Here is a 22,862-nt window from a genome sequence, read left to right as displayed (position 1 = left end):
TCCCCTAGAACTTAGAACTACTTAAACCTAACTAACCTAAGGACATCACACACATCCATGCCCGAGGCAGGATTCGAACCTGCGACCGTAGTGGTCGCGCGGTTCCGGACTGAAGCGCCTAGAACCGCTTGGCCACCGCGGCCGGCACGTCGCAAGTATCAGCCGTAGTCAGAACAGTATTTGCGTAGTTGTGAGTGCATTATGTTGGAGCTAAGTGAATTCGAACGCGAGCACGTTGCTGGTGCGGCTGTGGTGTGTGCTTCCGTAACCAAGATAGGCTAAGTGTTTGTTCAAAACGCGCCGTATTTAAGAAGTATATGCTGTATCAAGAGACACCGTATCGGAGTTTTACACTAGATGCAGGGAAAACAGGAAAACCTCATTCGCTGTCACAACGCAGGTGAAAGTGTGTGTTGAGTGATCACGACGGAGAGTGATTAAACAGGAGTGTGACGACAGCAGCAAAAGTCACTGCAGGAATTCATGTCGGATTCGTGAAACTTGTCAGCACCAAACTAACACGAAGGGAGCTACACTACGTGATCAGAAATATCCGGACACCTGTTTGAAAATGACTTACAAGTTCGTGGCGCCCTCCATCGGTAATGCTGGAATTCACTACGGTGTTGGTCCACCCTCAGCCTTGGTGACAGCTTCCACTCTCGCAGGCATACGTTCACTCAGGTGCTGGAAGGTTTCTTGGGGAATGGCAGCCCATTCTTCACGGAATGCTGCACTGAGGAGAGGTATCGATTTCGGTCGGTGAGGCCTGGCACGAAGTCGGGTTTCAAAAATATCCCAAAGGTGTTCTATAGGATTCAGATCAGGACTCTGTGCAGGCCAGTCCATTGCCGGGATGTTACTGTCGTGTAACCACTCCGCCACAGGCCGTGCATTATGAACAGGTGCTCGATAATGTAGAAAGATGCAATCGCCATTCCCGAATTGCTCTTCAACAGTGGGGAGCAACAAGGTGCTTAAAACATCGATGTAGGCCTGTGCTGTGACAGTTCCACGCAAAACAACAAGGGGTGCAAGCCCCCTCCATCAAAAACACGACCAAACCATAGCACCACCGCCTCCGAATTTTACTGTTGGCACTACCCACGCTGGCAGATGACGTTCACCGGGCATTCGCCATACCCACACCCTGCCATCGGATCTCCACATTGTGTACCGTGATTCGTCACCCCATACAACGTTTTTCCACTGTTCAATCGTCCAATGTTTACGTTCCTTACACCAAGAGAGGCGTCGTTTGGCCTTTACCGCCGTGACGTGTGGCTTATGAATAGCTGCTCGGCCATGAAATTCAAGTTTTCTCACCTGCCTAAGTGTCATAGTACTTGCAGTGGATCTTGATGCAGTCTGGAATTCCTGTGTGATGGTCTGGATAGATGTCTACCTATTACACATTACGACCCTCTTCAACTGTCGGCGGTCTCTATCAGACAACAGACGAAGTCGGCCTGTATGCTTTTGTGCTGTACGCGTCCCTTCAAGTTTCCACTTCACTATCACATCAGAAACAGTGGACCTTAGGGATATTTAGGCGTGAGTAAATCTCTCGTACAGACGTATGACACAAGTGACACCTAATCACCTGACCACCTTCGAAGTCCGTGAGTTCCGCGGAGCGCCACAGTCTGTTCTGTCACGATGTCTAACGACTACTGAGGTCGCTGATATGGAGTACCTGGCAGTAGATAGCAGCACAATGCACCTAATATGAGAAACGTATGTTTTGCGAGTTTCCGGATACTTTTGATTATATAGTGTACATATGCTGGGAATAGCAGGCCGAGCTGGAACTGAGAAACCACTCATCAGGGATGCAAATGTCCGTAGCAGGAAAACATCGTACCGAAGCCATAAAATGTGGACTATGGAGCAATGGAAGAATGTGATGTGGTCGGATGAGACTTCTTACCTACTGTTTACAAATTTTGGCCGAGTTTACGTCCCAAGAGTTAGACATGACGGATAGGGGAGGGGTCGGTGACGATTTGAGCAACCACATCGCGATATTCCATGCGCCTCACTGTTACTCTATAAGATCGTATTACTGTCAAGAATTATGTGCTCATTTTGGCCAATGAGGTCCATGCCAGTGTTTATTCCCCAATGGTGATACGGTGTTCTGAAACGACAGGGCCCCTGTTCACCTGTTCGCAAATCTCAAAAAATGATTCAAATGGCTCTGAGCACTATGGGACTTAGCTGCTGTGGTCATCAGTCCCCTAGAACTCAGAACTACTTAAACTTAACTAACCTAAGGACATCACACACATATCCATGCCCGAGGCAGGATTTGAACCTGCGACCGTAGCGGTCGCGCGGCTCCAGAGTGTAGCGCCTAGAACCGCTCGGCCACTGCGGCCGGCCGCAAATCTCACATCGTCCAGCACTGCTTTTGTGAGTACGAGGATGAATTGCTGCATCTTCCCCGACCGCCATAGTAATTACGTCTGAATATTATTGAACCTCTTTGAAAAGAAGGGTGCGTGATCGCTATCCATCTCCATTATCGTTACCTGAACTTGCCACTATTTTGCAGGAAGAGTGGTGTAAGATTCCGTTAAAAGCAATAGAGTACCGGTACCTGTATTTACGTCTTCTGAGAAGACAGGAAGCTGTTTTGAATACCAACGGCTATTTCTACTCCTTATTAGAAACGGTAATATTTATGTCCTGCCCCTGTATTTCGGCTTGATTTATACGAAATGAAAGATGATTAAAACAGCACTCCGTCGTCAGGCCACGAGTGGCCTACCGGGACCATCCGACCGCCGTGTCATCTCCATAGGAGGATACGGATAGGAAGGACGTGGGGTCAGCACGCCGCTCTCCCGGTCGTTATGATGGTATTCTTGACCGAAGCCGCTACTATTCGGTCGAGTAGCTCCTCAATTGGCATCACGAGGCTGAGTGCACCCCGAAAAATGACAACAGCGCATGGTGGCCTGGATGGTCACCCATCCAAGTGCCGACCACGCCCGACAGCGCTTAACTTCGATGATCTCACGGGAACCGGTGTGTGCACTGCGGCAAGGCCGTTGCCCAAAGATGATTAACATATGTGATAAATTGGAAGACCCCGTATTAAATCTTTTGTGTGGAACACCACTAATCGCTACCAACCCCCCACCCCCCACCCTCCCCCCTCTCCTGTCTACAGCTGATTAACTACGAAGTACAACAACGTACTCTCATTTTGCTAAATAACGCGTGAGTCATCTGTTTTTTATACCGTTAATTCCATAAAACCTCGGGCTAAGCTGTTCGCATGTCGGGCGCCAGCATTGTAGCCGGAGAAAGAGGTGCGGCTCGTAGTGTGTACCATGTACAGTGGTGTATACTTACGGCCGTAGCAGCACTCGACGCCCTGCGGCTGCTGCTGCGGACAGAGGCCGGTGGTGTTGTGCAGCGAGCCCGGCGGGCACTCCGCGGCCAGCACGCACAGCCCGCCCTGGCGCGAGCACGCCGCCTCGGGGCGGAACGTCGCCGCCGTCGCCACCGACGCCGGACGTGGCGTCGCCTCTGCGAACACCACGACAGCCACGTCTCACACATTCTGCACGCAGCTCAAGTGCACTTCATATCGGCGTCAGTACAGGCGCCGATCACGGATTCAGTTCTCACACGCACATACATACATACATGCACGCACACACACACACACACACACACACACACACACACACACACACACACATAAATAAACAAGCGGCCCCGCCGTTACACCCACTTTTAACGACTACAGATGCATGAGATTTTGGTAATAAAAACAATATAATATTTGTTTTGATATAATAATAATAATTTCTTAACACTTCCTGGCAGATTAAAACTGTGAGCCGGACCGAGACTCGAACTCGGGACCTTTGCCTTTCGCGGGCAAGTGCTCTACAATTTTTTTTTGTTTTGCGTTTAGATCGCTTTTTTCTTTAATCTCATTTTGTTCGCTTTATCTGCTCTGAGCGGACGTCGTAAGACATCCGTTTAAGTTCGTTGTTGATCGATTAACTCAGGTTTTTTTTTTTTTTTTTTTTTTTTTTTTTTTTTTACAGAGGGCGACTGACCCTCTGACCGAACACACTGAGCTACCGTGCCGGCAAATTGCAAGTCCTTTTTAGCTGACGCCAGTTCGGTGATGATGAAATACACACGACGCCCAGTCATCTGGAGGTAGAGAAAATCTCTGACCCCGACGGGAATCGAACGCGGGACCCCGTGCGCGGGAAGCGAGAACGCTACCGCAAGACCATGAGCTGCGGACTTACCTCATTTTGCTCTATAATGGTCGATGAAGCTGTTCCTGGCGGACGTCCGATGACAGCCGTTCAGGTTCTTTGTTGATCCGTTCACTCAGTTTTTTTTATTACAGCGGGTATCTAACCCTCTGAACGAGCACTCTGAGCTACCGTGCTGGCTTTTTTAAAATCTCATTTTGTTCGCTTTCGTTCGTTGCATCTGCTCGGGGCGGACGTCGTAAGACATCCGTTTAAGTTCGTTGTTGATCGATTAACTCAGTTTTTTTTATTACAGAGGGCTGCTAACCATCTGACCGAACACGCTGGGCTACCGTGCCGGCTCCTCACAGCTTTACTTCTGGCAGTATCTCGTCTCCTACCTTCCAAACTTTACAGAAGCTCTCCTGCGAACCTACGGGGACGGGGCGTGAGTCGTGCTTGGTTAGCTCAGTTGGTAGAGCACTTGCCCGCGAAAGGCAAAGGTCCCGAGTTCGAGTCTCGGTCCGGCACACAGTTTTAATCTGCCAGGAAGTTTCATATCAGCACACACTCCACTGCAGAGTGAAAATCTCATTCTGGAATAATTTCTTATTACTACAACAAACACAAAAATAGTATTAAACGGCAAACACTTTTCATTGTCCCGAAAATTATTTTTATTTTGGCACGAACCGGCTTCGGCTTCCTAGGGCATCGTCAGCCAACTGAATGTCGCAAACACAGATAAAATTACGTGCGACTTACACAGATATTATTTATACACAAGAAACAAAACATAAATTATACACTGAAGAGCCAAAGAAACTGGTACACCTGACTAATATCACGTAGGGCCCCCGCGAGCACGCAGACGTTCCACAACACGACGTGTCGCGGACTCGACTAATGTCTGAAGTAGTGCTGGAGGGAACTGACACCATGAATCTTGCACAGCTGTCCATAAATCCGTAAGACTACGAGGGGGTCGAGATCTCTTCTGAACAGTACGTTGCAAGGCATCCCAGAGATCCTTAATAATGTTCATGTGTGTGGAGTTCGGTGGCCAGCGGAAGAGTTTAAATTCAGAACAGTGGTCCTAGAGCCACTCTGTAGCAATTCTGGGCGTGTGAGGTGTCAGACTGTCCTGCTGGAACTCCCCAAGACCGTCGGAATTCACTATGGACAAGAACGGATGAAGCTGATCAGGCAGGATGCTTACAAACGTGTCACCTGTCAGAGTAGTATCTAGACGTATCAGAGGTTCCGTATCACTCCAACTGCACACGCCCCACACCATTACAGAGCCTCCACCAGCTTGAACAGTCCCCTGCTGACATGCAGGGTCCATGGATTCATGATGTTGTCTCCACACCCGTACACGTCCATTCGCTCGATGCAATTTCAATCGAGACTCGTCCGACCCGGCAACATGTTTCACGTCATCAACAGTCCTATGTCGGCGTTGTCGGGACAAGTCGAGGCGTAAAGCTTTTTGTTGTGCAGTTATCAAGGGTACACGAGTGGGCCTTCGGCTCTGAAAGCCCACATTGATGATGTTTAGTTGAATGGTTCGCACGCTGACACTTGCTGATGGCCCTGCACTGAAATCTGCAGCAGTTTGCGAAAGGTTTGCACTTCCGTCACGTTGAACGATTCTCTACAGACATTGTTGGTCTGGTTCTTGCTGGATCTTCTTCCGGCCACAGCCACGTTGGAGATTTGATGTTTTACCGGATTCCCGATATTGGCGGTACACTCGTGAAATGGTCGTACAGGAAAATCCCCACTTCATCGCTACCTCGAAGGTGCTGTCTCCTATCGCTCCTGCGCCGACTGTAACATCACGTTCAAACTCCCTTAAATCTTGATAACCTACCATTGTAGCAGCAGTCACCGATCAAACAACTGTGACAGACTCTTGCTGTGTATGGTCTTTCCCGACCGCAGCACTGAATTCTGCTTGTTTGCATATCTCTGTATTTGAATACGCATGCCTATACCAGTTTCTTTGGCGCTTCAGTGTATGTAAGTGTTTACAAAGGAAAGTATTAAATTTTTAATACTACGCAAAAATAGTTACACTAGCTAAAAGTGAAAACAAAGTTTTTTCATTTGCAGATACAATTAACAAGTGTTGAAAAATAGAGTGGAATTTAAATAGTAATCCAATACTTGTATAACTGAAACTTAATTTTTCAATAGTAGTTAAACGTACCTGCACAAGGAAAAGAACTTTGTTTTATTTTTTAGTTAACGAAACTATTTCTGCGTAATGTTAAAGAAATTTAATACTTTCCTTTGCAAGCACTCTATACATCATAGTTTTTGTATCTTTTTTATCTACTGTATGGAGATAAAACAAAAGAAGGGCGATGACGCTACAGACCTACGCTGTACGTTGTTTTGAAAGCTGAGTGGTCTGGACCTGCCGCCATTTTAAGTAGCCCAAAAGATTAGCAGACTACTGTTTATCATTGCTCCTTGTTCATTATTTCTGTTGTGTGCGCGTAACAGCTATTTTAAATACTAAAATTACAGGGCTTAATGAACAAAATAGTGTAAGAAAGGCAATTTCGAACGTTTTCTGTTCTCGTATGCACAACATTTTTAGGGTTCACGTTTGCAAAAAACTTACCTAAGTGTTCTTTGCTAGCTCATAAACGTGTGCAATTACTAAAGAAGCAAGCGATGCTATCGTATCTTGGGCACGTCTACAAAGTGAATGATTATTGAAATGTCAAAGAAACAGGACTGCATAGAGGTATAGGTCCATGCAGAATGGAGTTATTGTTTTATTATATTGCCACTATACTAGTCTCCCTGTAGTTTAACCATCTTCTCACTTTGAAATCTTACCTATGACGTGTCATTTAGTGTGTGGCCAATAACAGAAATTTACTAGGTAAAAACAGACATAATTTTTTAAACATCTTCCAGCATTGTGGAATGCTATAAATGTGATGAAGGGAATGGTCGCAAACGCTTAAGACCTCTTAAAATGGATAGTTTTCTTTAACATGTTTGTCAATAGCTTTTTAGTAATGCTAGCCTAGCATGCATAAAGGCCGGTTCCCACTAGGGCTGCCGCGCGTCAAAACCGCGCGTCAGCGGCGTGGTTGCCATGGAAATGGCGTCAGCGGCACGCCGCGGCGGGCTCTGCGTCGCGGTTTGCCCATGTCGAACCGCTTCCGCTGCCGCGTGCTGCGCTCCAGGTGCGCGCCGCCAATCACAGAACGCGCTGAGCGTGACGTCAGGAACGGAACCCCTGGCCACACGAACTTTCGCCGAACCGCTGGCACGGACGCGGCGGCAGCAATGAAATACTTATCATCCGATTCCAAGGAAACTATTCGGCAGAAAAATTTGATTCTTGGGTATGTTACAGCCTGATATCTTCTCTCGATAAAGGACCGAATTTATTTTCGTTATTCGTTGTGGTCACTTGCTGTATCGCATTTACGTAAACCTTTACACGAAATTTTAATGAGTGTGCAGAGGTAAAAACGCATTGCGTGGACTTTGCGTACAGTTCATTTTAGGTAATACATCATTGCGTATGAAATTTAGTCAACATATCGAAATTGTTTATAAAGCTGAGAGCAGATCGATAGCTATCACCGTTCTCGAGATATTGGATGATATGTCGGCGGACGGGCTGTGCGGTGACCGCGCGCAAGTCGCTCGCGACGCGACCGGTACTTCGTCCTGCTCGTCGTAAACCGTGTGGTTGTATCAACCGCAAATTTCGTAAACGGTTCAAGAAATCGAAACGTGTTTTTTTGCAAACGATAACTTGTGAAAAGTCATGTATTTCGTCGCATGATAAATATCCTAAATCTGTTTATCTACCGAGATATGAAAGTAACTACAGTTTTTCAGAAGGGATAGATGAATTTTTTTAAACAGCATTTAATAGCATGTGGAATGAAGTTAAACCGAAACTAATTTGCTGGTATGTCATAAGATGTAATTTACTAAATATCTACAGCTATTGATTATTCCCTTTGGTAAGTAAGAAACTTTTTTTTCTTTATCCAGTGTACTTCACTGATTGAAGACGCGTTTCGCCTTTTACTTTAAGGCACCTTCGGTGGAATCTAGAATGATCCAGTTTTGTTTTGATATGTGATACTTGCAGATTATAAAACAGTTCACATCTTTTTTTACGTGAATGACTGATTACTTACAGTGAACCGAGTTTTTGGCGGACAGGCGGACATATACGTTTCCCTTCACCTGGTCACATGCTGGAGGTTGAACTAAAACTTAGATTATGGAACATAAGCACATTTTCATGTTCGCTCTGTTTTTTTCTGTCACTAGCAGTAGACGTTTTACCGAAAACTCTGATTTGAAGTCGTAACTACAGTGTGTTCACCTCATGTCCCTTCCTGTCTGGTTTGTTTATGTACATGTTGCCAACCTGCAGAATTATATGCTGAAAACTAATGTTTGTTTATTTTTGTTCTCCTTATATCTGTATGTGCGTGTGGCTAGTCAGTGATAGTTATAGAAAGTTGAAAGTGAATCCAGTAGTTGTCAGACAGTGGTTGAAAGATTTGGTGTTCAGCTGATTTCAGTTTTGGTTTAAATGTTTTGTGGAAGAGTGCATGGAAGAGTAAATTCACTGCTTACATTAATAGATAAAATAGTAGAATAGCATTTCAACAGATGATTATTATCAGAATACTATCACCCAACCCCTTTGTCCTCACTCTTTGACGCCTCATAATATGTCCTGTCAACTTACCCCTGTTGTAGTCAAAGTTGTGCCGTAATTTCCTCTTCCTCCTCTATTTAATTCCGTACCTCTTCATTAGTTACACGATCCTCATATCTAATCTTCAGCATTCTTATTGATCACCACGTTTTGAAGCGTCCATTGTCTTCGTGACAGAACTGTTCATCGTCCACGTTTCACTTACATACAAGGCTGCAGTCCACACAAATACCTTTGTAAAATAGTATCCAACCATTATAATATATATTCGATGTGAACAAATTTTCTTTTTCAGAACGCTTTCTTGCTATTGACAGTCCTCATTTTATGTCATCTCTACTTCTACCTTCTCAATTACTGCTTCCCTTTCAAGTCATTGAAGTCTTAGAAATGCAGTTTGGTTTCTGTACAAGTTGTAGATAATCTTGTGGTCCTGTGTTTTATCGCTGACATCTCCAGAGCTTCAAAGAATGTTTTCATTTAGATTGTCAAAACCTTTCTCTAAACATGCAAATGCTATAAACACAGTTTCGCAGTTCTTCAGTGTGTCTACTTATCTAAGTGGTAGGATCAGTATTGCTTTGCGTGTTCAGACATTTCACAGGAATGCCTTCTCTTATTTGCTTAGTTCTGACTTGCCTAATAAGCTCTTGACAGTTGCTTCTCCTTTGAGGAAAGTTTTCTTTGTTCTTTCTCATTTTCACTCCCCTATGTTTTCAATGTGCAAAATCGCGTTGCAATTTTGGACTTTCTGTCGACGTCATGTTTAGACATTTCTGTTTCCCATGGCCTACTTTATTTGCTGCATTTTTATAATTTTCCCTCTTGTCAAATTTAATATATCACGTTTTATCTAACGATTTCTACTGTACCTTCTTCCCGTTAACATACTCTGCTGCATTCACCACTTCTTCTCTCAAAGATATCCATTCGTATTCTAGCGGATTCCTTCCTCTGTTTCAGTCAGTCGTTGCATTACGGTAAATAAGATTATCGAATAACTGTGGGTCTTGACTTATTCAAGTTCCATTTCCTTAATTTGCTATCGTTTACTGTATTTTTGGTTGTAAACTGCAGATCTTAACCAATAAAGTATTGTAGGTTTGCGTCTGCACAGGGAAAAGGTCTTATAATTTAAAATCTGGTTTCGAAAACTTTGTTCCAAATATGTATTATTCTTTCATGAGTGTTAAGCAAGGTGCCGGCGATGATTACATTATGCTCTGTGCGAAATTCTACCAGGTGGCTTCCACTTTCATGCCTTTGTGTTCTTACTGTTTTCCTGTACCTGCTACCGTATCAAATTTTAAATTTTTGTCTCGCTTAACTATCTGAATAATCTCTTTTGTCGTACATTGATTGTTTCAATGTGTTTATGGTGAAATGAGAAAACATGAATAATGAAATATGTGAAAGAGTACATTCTACAGAAAATGAAAATTTGGTATGTCTTCACCCAACTTCGTCTTTCATTCTTGTAGGTGTAAGATATAGTTAATCAAACGCACCGGGCGTTTCAGTGGGTCCCGCCCCGTACCTCAGTGGCTGTCCGTCATTGGCTACCGCTAGCGTCTGCCGCTTCCAGATGGGAACGCCAATTCCGCGAGCCGCCGCGTCAAAGCGGAAAACGCTTGCCGCCGCCGTTGCCGCACGCCGCGCTGCCGCGCTCTAGTGGGAACCGGCCTTAAGATGTAGGCCTACCTTGCGAACAGTAACCAATTTGCTTCTTTTTCCGAAATATTTATCGCCTGTAACTCTGTCAGTTTTTCAAGAACAGCACAATTGGAATGTGCTTCTACTTTGATCATCTGCTTCGTTTTAGCATATAAGTCTATACTTTGCTTTGTGATATACCAATAGTTAGTTGCTTAGTTTCATGTTCCATGTATCTTTTGCACGATAAATAGTAATGATATGGAACCAGTAATTATATATTGACATCATTTATTTTGTTAACATGCCTGCATGCTGATCATTTATTAGTTTTACATTTTCTAATTAATGACAGACAGACATTAGGCAGTAATTCCTACCCATCACCATTTGCATATAACAGTAATCTTCCGCGAAATAGGAGGAGTTATCAAAGAGAAACGTTTTCAGTTCAGTTTCTAATTTTACTTTGCTGGGTGTCAGGCATTTTATATCAATGGCTAAGTGATCAACACTTTTGGTTGCAGCACTGTGAACCCCTGTTTGTGCTACAGACAACCTTAGTGTGGCGTATTGAATGACATTTTTTCTCCTGGTATTGTAATTGTTCCTGCTGAAGTGCAGTGGATTATTTACAACAAACTTCAAGAGGGAATAACTACAGTGTGAAACTGATAGATTGCTACTACCACGCCAAGCATAAAGCAGGCACGACGAAAAGAGTGTTCACATAAATTTTCAGCCAAAGCATTCTTCGGAAAGGAAGCACAGCACACATACACATTCATACAATAACATAGACAAAACTCACGCACATTTGACCGCTCTCCCCGGAATCTTTTTTAAAGGGCGAGGAAATGTGAACAGTGAATGATAATAGTGGGTGGGTAAGTTAGGCCATGAGATGCTGCCCCAGGAATCAGCGCGGTTATGGGGCCGTGTCTTGTGCGGGGACGAGGCCGCTGATACAGCGTGGCTCGGATGTCGGAGCGTTTGGGACTTGGAAGGCAGTGAAAAACACAGGAAAAAAGAGAAAGAACGGAGAATGAGTAAAGTAGGACAAATGTAAAGTCAAATGGCAGACATAAAATCATTTCAATAAAAGTAAACAGTGCCGTAATAATTCATGTATACAAAGTAAGATACTGCTTGAACCGCTCCACTTGTGGATGAAATATGAGCAGGCCGTCAGCAAGCAAGTGGAAAGTATTCTGTGATTCATTGGCATTTTCGAGACCCTTGGTTTTCATTCTACACCCCCTTAGCCCTGAGTTGACACCTGCGACAGTGGAAACTACCTCATCAATTGATGGGCACCTTTAGCTGTTAACAAGCATTTAACTAGTCGATGTCATTACGCTTATCCCACCATCGAGGCAGGTTATATAGACCAGCCGGAGTGGCCGTTGATTATATACTCCCTGATAAACTGAGAGCTCAGTTTTTAAAGTTTTTAATTGTCCAGTACTTCTTCTGGTGAGTGTTATGCGTAAGGTAACGTTGTAGGTCGTTTTAAAGCCACAAATAACAATCAAGTGGTATATTACTTGTATATGGAAATAGGGTACGTCTTACAGCACTATTTCGTGTCTGTCTTCATTCCATTCTACATAATGTTACATCGATATAAACTCGTGTTGTATGCTGGGACTGTGGCGACAGTCTGTGAACTAGATATTCGCAGCAATTTTTATAGTTTCGGTTCAAGGTGATTTACTGATTATAACTGTTATGACTTACATGACATATATAACTTGTAAAAGCAGAAGTAAAAATGACTTCAAGATGCAAGAATTTTAAGAAACTCTAAACGGTAATAGTGGACTATGGAAGTTTACAGGGAATACAGAAACCGTATAGCTGCCTGGTGGAAACCCAAATAATTTCTGTGAAGCATATATTTTGTTCTGTGATTAATGGCGTCAAATCAATAAAATTTTGTAGTACACATTATAGAAGCTGTTGTTGCAATGTAGAGGGTGGTCCATAGGTGTAGAATTGAATTTATAAAACAGGTGCATAAACAGAATCACGTAGTACGAGATGCTACAGGGGGAAACAACGCGTTGCTATGTCGTCAAAATGATTTTGGAAGCAACAATCTTGGGTTCAACTAGTAATTTTCAAATGGAAAGCGGTCCATGTGGCATACCAGACAGCTAGAGAATCACGCGAAGGACATAATGCTGTCTTTCATTTGACCACAGATTTATTCAGTTTCGATTTATATCGCATTTTGTTCAGAACAGGGCAAATGCTGGTGTTATCTAAAATGGCTACAAGATGTGCTCCACGTGTAAATGTTAAACAATTTTTAGGACTTGCTCGTAACTCACGAAATCTAGAAGCTGATTGCGACTCCTCGAGGACAACAAAGGGCACATTTCAACAGCCTGTGAGAAGCAGCATGCAGTCAGACACCAAGAACGCCTGCAGATGGCAAGAAGTCGGCTTGCCGAAATACCGCGCCTTTTGGACGACACTACCCGGCTGAATACCCGAGAAATTTTCAAGATTTATGTAAGCCGGGAAAACCTCAGATCGCACAAGCAGCAGGGAGATATTCATTTTTCAACTGTTTGTCATGTTGTTAAGACGAAACATGAAACTGATAGGGACAGGCAAAATTACGAATCAAATTGTGATTCTCAAAGACAAGCACACAGAGGTGAAGTCATAGGACAGCGATAAGCACATATAAAGAAGGCGGAAGTATCTCGAACATAAGGTGTATAAAGGCTGAGCATTGACGGAGCTGTTATTTGTACTCAGGTGATTCACGTGAAAATGTTTCCGACGCGACTTAATTGTCATTGAACGCGAAATGGTAGCTGGAGCTATACGCATGGGACATTGCATTTCGGAAATCGTTAGGGAATTCAGTGTTCCGAGATCTACAGTGTCAAGAGTGTGCCGAGAATCTCAGGCATTACGTCTCACCAAGGACAACGAAGTGGTCCAGCTGAACTTATCATTGATCATATGCACCAATTCATGGACTTCATGTTTCCAAATAACGATGAAATTTTTGTGGATGGCAATGCTCTATGTCACCGGACCACAATTGTTCGCAACTGGTTTAAGGAACATTCTGGACAACTCAGGTGAATGATTTGACCACCCAGCTCGCTCGACGTGAATCTCGTCGAACATTTTTGGGACGTAATTGAGAGGTCAGTACGTGCACAAACTCTGCACCGGACCACTTTCACAATTACGGACGGCTGTAGAGGCACCATGCCGCAATATTTCTGTAGCGAACTTCCAACGACTTGTTGAGTCCGTGCCACGTCCAGTTGCTGCCCTACGCCGGGACAAAGGAGGTCCGACACGATACCAGGACGTATCCCATCACTCGGCGTATTATGAGTCAGTCCAGGGGTGCGTAATTTTTCAGCGACTTCACAGTACTAGGCTGTAGAGCCAATAGCTAACAGGAGAAAGTCTTGGTCAACATATCGTGCTCGGCGACGTTTGTTGAAGCCGATGTAAATCATAATGTCTTCTTGGCAACTTGAATGTTTGATTTCGTGTGACAGTTTGATTCTCTCACATCTGAACTGGGGCTATTATTACGAACTTTTATTTTTTGTTGCAAAGGACTTTGCAAGGAACCGAAGGATAGATCAAAAGAAGACTTTTCGCGATGTACGATTTGCGGTCCAGTGATTGGATCTTGGAGTTTCTCATGCATAATCAGACAGGGTTCATACAAACTGTTGGGAGTTGTGACCATCTAAACTTGCCTCGTTAGTCAAAGAGATGATGACGACCTTTATCCAAGCATTTTTCCAGAAGATTGACATAGGACTGCAAATAATACGTTTTCTTCATCATCAATATTGTAAACACGTCGCCGGAAACTGCCTGTAACATTTGTAAGGGACAGGTGGAAGTTTTTCTCGCAAATGCGCTACAAGAAGAGAGAAAACAACATGACACTAGCTGTTGCTTTTCGATGGGTATTTTTGGACGACATGCCTCTCTTTCAACGCCAGTCCAGACGTTGTGCAGACATTATCGCAGTCCTGTAGAAAGCCAACCGGTAGTTACTATTATTAATAATACCTATGAGGAGCTGATTGTAGTGCATCCCGTAACAATTTCTACTGGTGACGAACTGCAGCGTAACTATCTCTTACAGAGACAGTTTCTTGTAAGAATTTTCTGCCCTTTACAGAGCAGTATTAAGATTTGTGCGGAACGAATTGTTATGAGTCACGAGGCGACGTGTCAATAGACACATTATACGGATATGCGGATCCGAAAACTCTGGGAGAGTAGTAATACATACTGTACAGCGACTGCATCACTAATAGAAGCCGCGCGGATTGGCCGCGAGGTTTGAGGCGCCACGTCACTGAGACAGACCATAGCAACAAAAAATAAGTTTCTTTTGTTCCATTTACAAATGACTCCTTCGCATGTGGGACATGGCAGCATCACACCGACAGACCAGTGCGAACAGAAGGAGTGGTGACAAGACGAACTCAAGTCGAGTGGTCGCAAGAGCGGCACGGGTCTTTCCAAATGGACCTCACCATTAGGAGATCGTACTGTTGTTCGTCTAGCTGCAACTATTAGACGAATGACAACAGTCGAAATACGGGTAAAGTGGCACCGCGAACGATCAGGTGACTGGAAATTGTGTTGAATTTCCGAAGTGTCATGCGTTGTTTATCGTTGATATTATCCCGCAGACAGTAGAGGGTTGCGTTGTGTTGACCCAGAGACTTTTGGGACAGTGAATGTCATCCTGTGACGTTGAGCGATGACTCCTGTTTCTGTCTGTGGTGGTCAGCAGGTGTCAAGGTACCCATAGACGACCTGGCGAAGGATCAAATAAAGTAGCGATCCTCGAGACCTATACCTCTCCATCTCCTGGGATCATTATGTTGGAATCTATATGATTTGAGAACAGGACTGTTTTGGTAGTTGGTGAAGAGTGCTGAATGGTCGACAGTACGTGACAAGAATGGTAAAGCCCTCATGTCTTCTCTTCATGACCTGGGTACCAAATGGCAAATTACAGCAGGATAATGCAAGACCCGTACACTGCAGTTCACACCGCAAACGCGTCGAGGAACGTGCGTATCACTGAGTGAGATGCTCGATACCCTGATTTGCCATCTATAGAGTATGTCTGGGATACAGAAGAAACGAGTATATTGTCGTAACATCCTCCAGCCAACAATCTACATGACTTGCCACAGCATGTGCTTCAGGCGTAGGAAGATATTGTTCAAGATAACATTCAGAGACTGTTCTCATGCCACACTGAAAACAAGAGTATATTTGTTCCTCATATTAATGTTGATTGCGGATTGGAAGTTTAACTATTAATATTCGTCACGTGATAAACATATCTACAAATGACAGACTAGTATATTATGGTGTAGCACTTCCGTTTCCGCCAGTGGATCAACGGACATGCATAACTGAACTGGATGGAACATCGTTTAAAGTCATATTTCACTGTGGAGGATGAGGTTAATACGGCTAAAGTAGAGGGTATCGATGTAAAGGAATCTGGGAGAGTGGTAATACATACTGTACAGCGACTGCATCACTCTTAGATGCCGCCCGGATTGAGTGGCCCCTCCTGCCGGAGGTTCGGGTCCTCCCCCGGGCATGTGAGTGTGTGTTGTTCTCAGCATGAGTTAGTTTAAGTAGTGTGTAAGTCTAGGGACCGATGACCTCAGCAGTTTGGTTCCTTAGGAATTCACACACATACTGACAGATATGTCCGTATTTGTTGTAGACTCGCGTGAAGTGCCTAACATCGTTTCTTGCGAGACAGATTGAGGTCCCAGCGCACGCTGCTGGAAGCTTCGGTCTCGTGACGCCAACACAATGCGTGCTGCGCCAAGAGGGTCTAGGCCGCGCTTTCACTGAGCCCCACCAGTCCGTCCCGTGCTTGTATAGCTCTATGCATTCGCCGGCCTCATTCGCGACTTGAGACGGTAAAACGCGGGGAAGCTGTGACCCTTTGTAGCAGACTGCCTGCTCCCACCCCAGCTGTAGCTAAGAGGCTCTCATGAATACCTCCTCGGCAGAGAACCAGGGGCAATATATTAGAGCGTTCCTCAGATAAAAATTCAAACGTCTGTCCTCTAGGATAATGGAGAGCGATAATGAGGCACTATTAAGCTTGGTTCGTCCACGGGACAGTCATGGTCTAGGCAAAGGACTCTTCCTCGACAGAAACGTGGTGCAAATTTCCATCAGACGATCCTACCGTAGATTTTTCTTGATTTCCCTTACTGTTGCTAGCAAATGCGAACATAGTCACTTCAACAAACAGTCGATTCATTCTCACTTTCTTGTCCAATGGAGCTTTGTTTACATTGAGGTCGACGTCAACAGATGCCTTTGTTTCCTCCGTGCAGACTAGGTTCCACGCTCCCTGCCTCGATACACATTATCGCAGTAATAAACTTCGCGATATGCTTCGTGCCGATATTCGAATGCAACCTACACTGAAAAGTTACATTACGCCAGTGTTTAAAACCCTTCCACCTTCAAGACCATACCCTCCAATGGACAGAGGAGGGGCTGTCTTATGGTTTACTGCACAGGAATTTTTGCCTGTATTATACATCTGGTAAGTCTGTCTTACAATGTCTCTCAAGGAGTGACGTTTAGATAACAGCACAACAGCTATCAAAAACTTCAAACATGGCCCACAAATTGGATCCTGAAAGTAAAAAAAAGTTTCACATCTGTGGAAAGAAAGTGTGGTGATAATGACTACAGAGATGTAAACAGAATTAATTCTTCTTTCGTTTGCGAATGTTTGCAGTTATTGATTCCTGTGAGTTGAAATTTGACTTCTCTGTCTAGATAGGCACTAAACTTGAAGACAAGTTCAGGTGCATGTCTGTTAGGTAATTTCGTATATTTGGAGATGCACGCGTTATTTGTTGTTATTGTTGTGGTCCTCATTCCAAAGACCGGTTTGATGCAACTCTATATGCTATTCTATCCTGTGCAAGCCTCTTCATCTCCGAATAACTACTGCAACCTACATCCCTGTGAATCTGCTTATTGTATTCATCTCTTGGTCTCCCTCAACAATTTTTACCCCCCACACTTCACCCAGTACTAAATTGCTGACCCCTTTATGTCTCAGAATGTGTCCTACCACAAATTTCTCTTCACCCCAATTCTATTCAGTAACTCCTCATTGGTTAAGTAATCTACCCACCTAATCGTCAGCATTCTACTGTAGCACCACATTTCAAAAGCTTCTATTTTCTTCTTGTCTAAATTGCTTAGCATCCAAATTTCACTTCCATACGTGACTACACTCCACACAAATACTTCCCGAAAAGACTTCCTGACACTTAAACCTGCACTCAATGTTAACAAATTTCTCTTCTTCAGAAACGCTTTTCTTGCCATTGCCAATCAGCATTTTTTTTATCCTCCCTGCTTCGACCATCATCACTTATTTTGCTTCCCAAATAGCAGAAACTCATCTACTACTTTAAGTGTCTATTTCCTAATCTAATCCCCTCAGCATCACCTGATTTAATTCGACTACATTCCATTATCCTCGTTTCGTTTTGTTCATGTTCTTCTTATATCCTCCTTTCAAGACACTGTGCATTCCGTTCAACTGCTCTTCCAGGGCCTTACCTGTCTCTGACAGATTCACAATGTCATCAGCAAACCTCAAAGTTTTTATTTCTTCTCCATGGATTTTAATTCCTACTCCGAATTTTTCTTTTGTTTCCTTTACTGCTTGCACAATATACAGATCGAATAACATAGGGGATAGGCTACAACCCTGTCTCACTCACTTCCCAAGTGCTGCTTCCCTTTTATGCCCCTCGACTCTTCTAACTGCCATCTGGTTTCTGTACAAATTGTAAATAGCCTTTCGCTCCCCTTATTTTACCCCTGCCACCTTTAGAATTTGGAAGAGAATATTCCAGTCAACATTGTCAAAGGCTTTCTCTAAGTCTACGCATGCTATAAACGTAGGTTTGCCTTTCCTTAATCTATTTTCTAAGATAAGTGGTAGGGTCAGTATTGCCTCGCTTGTTGCTACATTTCTCCGGAATCCAAACTGATCTTCCCCCAGGTCGGCTTCTACCGCTTTTACCATTCTTCTGTAAAGGATTCGTGTTAGTATTTTGCAGGCATGATTTATTAAAGTGATAGTTCGGTAATTTTCACAGCTGTCAGCACCTGCATTCTTTGAAATTGGGATTATTATACTCTTCTTGAAGTCTGAAGGTATTTCGCCTGTCTCATACATCTTGCTCATCATATGGAAGAGTTTTGTCATGGCTGGCTGTCCCAAAGCTATCAGTAGCTGTAACGCTACGTTGTCTAGTCCCGGGACCTAGTTTCGACTTAGGTCTATCAGTGCCCTGTCAAATTCTTCACGCAGTATCATATCTCCCTTCTCATCTTCCATTTCCATAACATTGCCCGCAAGCGTATCTCCCTTGTATAGCCCCTCTATATACTTCTTTCACCTTTCTGCTTTCCCTTCTGTGCTTTGGACTGGTTTTCCATATGAGCTCTTGATATTCATGCAGATGGTTCTATTTTCTCCAAAGGTCTCTTTAATTTTCCTATAGGCAGTATCTGTCTTACCCCTTAGTGATATATGCTTCTTCATCCTTACATTTGTCCTCTAGCCATTCCTGCTTAGCTATTTTGCGCTTCCTTTCGGTCTCATTTTTTAGACGTTTGTATTCATTTCCACCTGCTTCATTTACTGTATTTTTATATTTTCTCCTTTCCTCGATTAAATTCAATATCTCTTGTGTTACCCTGTGTATTAGCCTTCGTCTTTTTACCTACTTGATCCTCTGCTGCCTTCACTACTTCATCTCTCAAAGTTACCCATTCTTCTTCGATTGTATCCTTTTCCCCTGTTCTTGTCAATCGTTCCCTAATTCTACCTCTGAAACCCTCTACAACCTCTGGTTCTTTCAGTTTATCCAGGCCGCACCTCCTTAAATTCCTTCCTTTTTGCAGTTTCTTCAGTCTTAATCTGCAGTTCATAACCAATAAATTGTGGTCAGAGTCCACATCTGCTCCTGGAAATGTCTTACGATTTGAAATCTGTCTAACCATTATATAATCAATCTGATACCTTCCAGTGTCTACAAGTCTCTTCCATGTATTTAACCTTCTCTCATGATTCTTAAAGCAAGTGTTAGCTATGATTAAATTATGCTCTGTTCACAATTCTACCGGGCGGCTTTCTCTGTCATTCCTTTCCCCCAATCCATAATCCCCTACCACTTTGCCCTCTCTTGCTTTTCCTTCTATCGAATTCCAGTCCATCATGACTACTAAATTTTTGGCTCCCTTAACCAGCTGAATAATTTCTTTTATCTCATCATACATTCCCTCAATCTCCTCCTCACCTGCGGAGCTAGTTGGCATATAAACTTGGTATTACTATGGTAGGTGCGGGCTTCGTGTCTATCGTGGCTAAAATAATGCGTTGGCTTTGCTGTTCATAGTAGCTTGTCCGCGTTCCCATATTTTTTACTCATTATTAAACGTACTCCTACATTACCTTTATTTGATTTTGTGTTTATAACTCTGTACTCGTCTGATCAGAAGTCCTGTTCCTCCTGCCACCGAATTTCACTAATTCCTACTATATCTAACTTTAACCTATCCAGTTACCTTTTTAAATTTCCTAACCTACCTGCCCGATTAAGGGATCTGACATTCCACGCTCCGATCCGTAGAACGACAGTTTTCTTTCTCCTGATAATGACATCCTCCTGAGTGTCCCCGTTCGGTGATCCGAATGGGGGGATATTTCACCTCCGGAATATTTTATCAAAGAGGATGCCGTCGGGAAAAATTACCACTGTAGTTTCCCCTTGCTTTCGGCTGTTAGCGGTACCAACATAGCAAGGCCGCTTTGGTTGATGTTACAAGGCCAGATCACTCAATCATCCAGACTGTTTCCTCTGCAACTACTGAAAAGGCTGTTGTTCCTCTTCAGGAACCACACGTTCGTCTGGCCTCTCAACAGATACCCCTCCGTTGTGGATGAACCTGCGGTTTGACTGTCTGTATCGCTGAGACACAAAAAATGGCTCTGAGCACTATGGGACTTAACATCTATGTTCATCAGTCCCCTAGAACTTAGAACTACTTAAACCTAACTAATCTAAGGACATCACACAACACCCAGTCATCACGAGGCAGAGAAAAGCTGAGGCACACAAGCCTCTCCACCAATGGCAAGGTCGACGGTTCATGGGGGCGGATGTTCTTCATAAGAAAGAGTAAACGTTTTTCTTTTTACCAAAGCAATAAAACTTTCTGCAAAACTTGGTAGCACACTATTCTACGTAGAGAATTAGGCTTTCCCTGCATGTTCTACACTCAGTGTCTTCTTTTAACGAAACGAAACTTAACTATTTTTCATTCTAATACCTTCTCATTTATGATGCGCGCTACATCACTGTCGGCGAATCTCTCATTCTGCCCTTCCTTGCCAACACCTTGTAATGTTCTAGCGAAACAGCATATGTGGTTGTCGGATCGAAGTTTTCTGAGTTTAAATTACTGATTGAGTATTGGCTGTCTCTTTTTAATTCCTCCCGTCATTGTTTCATAATTAAACAACAGTATAGTGATGTTGTACTATGTCATAGAGTTACTCCGTCTCACAGTGACGTTAGTGATCATCTTCTGCCTCCATCATATTTCTGTGGCTTAGAATATGTACATCTCATTTCAACTTCACTTTATCAAAGATTTACTCGGTATTATATACAATTAAATATAGCATTACCTGTTTAGAATGCATCTGCTTAACATAAAGTTTCAAATCCACACATGTCTCTAAATCTTGGCAATTAAGCCGGTGTAGAAAACTGGCCGGAAAAGAACAATATCGAAGGTATTCAAATACTATACATGTAAACGATTTTGTCCTTTTGAGATGGTTATAAACTGTGTTACCTGTGAAGGTGCCTAACAGTAGGTCAGAATGTTTTCTCAGGAGACATTAATTTGATATTACACTAGGTAATACTAGTCATCAAGCAGATAGTTCCTTTACAATTTAAAAATTACATTGTAATAAACTTCCGAATGAACGGCCATACCCAGAATTTAATACATCGTACAGCGAGCGGTAAATGTCCTTTCCGTGTCCAGAACTGGCATCTCGGAAATAAATTGGAGAAATTATGTACAGTGACGCCTCTTGAGGCCTCTTTTACTCATATTCTTTTTACTCAAAATTCAAGAAGCAGTGCTGTATTTGACGTAGACGATGGGCACAGCTGAACTGTTGACAACCACGCATCACCAATACATACAGTAGTTAATATTTGCGCGCCATTACGATATTCTGATTATACAACGATGCTTGGCGATAACTTTCTGCTGCACTGGCTTCACCTTAAGACCTTCAGAGATTACGTCGCTTCATGATTCCTGTGACTTGCATAACGTGACCCGCCCTGTTCTACAGTGTAAACAGATTGGCTACAGAGGCGCACTGTGTCAAGGTTATCTTCAGTTCTCAGAAGCTGCACGACTACAGTTTTCCACACGAATCAGCGAAGTGATTGTTTTAGAAAAATAAGAAAAACAACACGACTTACGCTGTAAACAAAGAAAGAAATAACTTGATATATAGCTGCGGGGTTACTGTGAGTGGAATACAGGATTTGAGTTAAGAGCAGATGTAACTTACAAGGGAACATTCTCAAGTTTCATAAACGATATTGATTAAGCTTGGCGAGAGGGTAGAGGGGTCAAAGTAGTGCGATACGTATTTTTTTGTTTGTGCCCAATTTCCCTTTTGAAGGGTGAAACACACTCCGCCATTTTAGTTTTATGGGGAATATCTTTGAATCGGTGATGTGTATAAAAATGTTTTTAACATAAAAGTTGACATGTAATAATGTTCTTGAAAACTGTATAATCAACTATTGAAATTTTGCAAAATACCCCACCACCATTATTTAATCCTGAAAAAGGAAAGCTTTTCTTACAACTTGAATTAAAAAAGCTTTCACGCCACATAAATCTCTGTATAATAAATCTGTTTCCTGAAACACCATTGTTGGAAAATGAACTGTACACAGTGTGCTTTCGGAGTATTTTCTGCGTACCTAATTAAAATATATAAAAATTAATTATTAGTCGAATTATTTGTTTTACTTTTATGTGTTGTATGTTGTAAATTGTTATTTTATGTTATACATTTATTGCTTTTTGTTTTATTATTTACCATTTCACATTCATGTTCT

General features: G+C 43.1%; 1 protein-coding gene and 1 pseudogene across 1 annotated transcript in view; both read right to left on the bottom strand.

The window, feature by feature from the left end:
- LOC124774486 (U-scoloptoxin(19)-Sm1a) overlaps window positions 1–22,862 on the bottom strand; it is a 54,093-nt gene that overhangs the window by 5,317 nt on the left and 25,914 nt on the right. Inside the window, exon 2 of the mRNA XM_047249488.1 lies at window positions 3,364–3,540. Coding sequence (XP_047105444.1) covers window positions 3,364–3,540 — 177 coding nt within the window. The remainder of the gene's footprint in view (window positions 1–3,363; window positions 3,541–22,862) is intronic.
- LOC124728830 lies at window positions 2,944–3,061 on the bottom strand (annotated as a pseudogene).

The sequence above is a fragment of the Schistocerca piceifrons genome, chromosome 1 (assembly GCF_021461385.2).
Source record: "Schistocerca piceifrons isolate TAMUIC-IGC-003096 chromosome 1, iqSchPice1.1, whole genome shotgun sequence".
Lineage (NCBI taxonomy): Eukaryota > Metazoa > Arthropoda > Insecta > Orthoptera > Acrididae > Schistocerca > Schistocerca piceifrons.
This window is presented reverse-complemented; position numbering and strand designations above follow the sequence as displayed.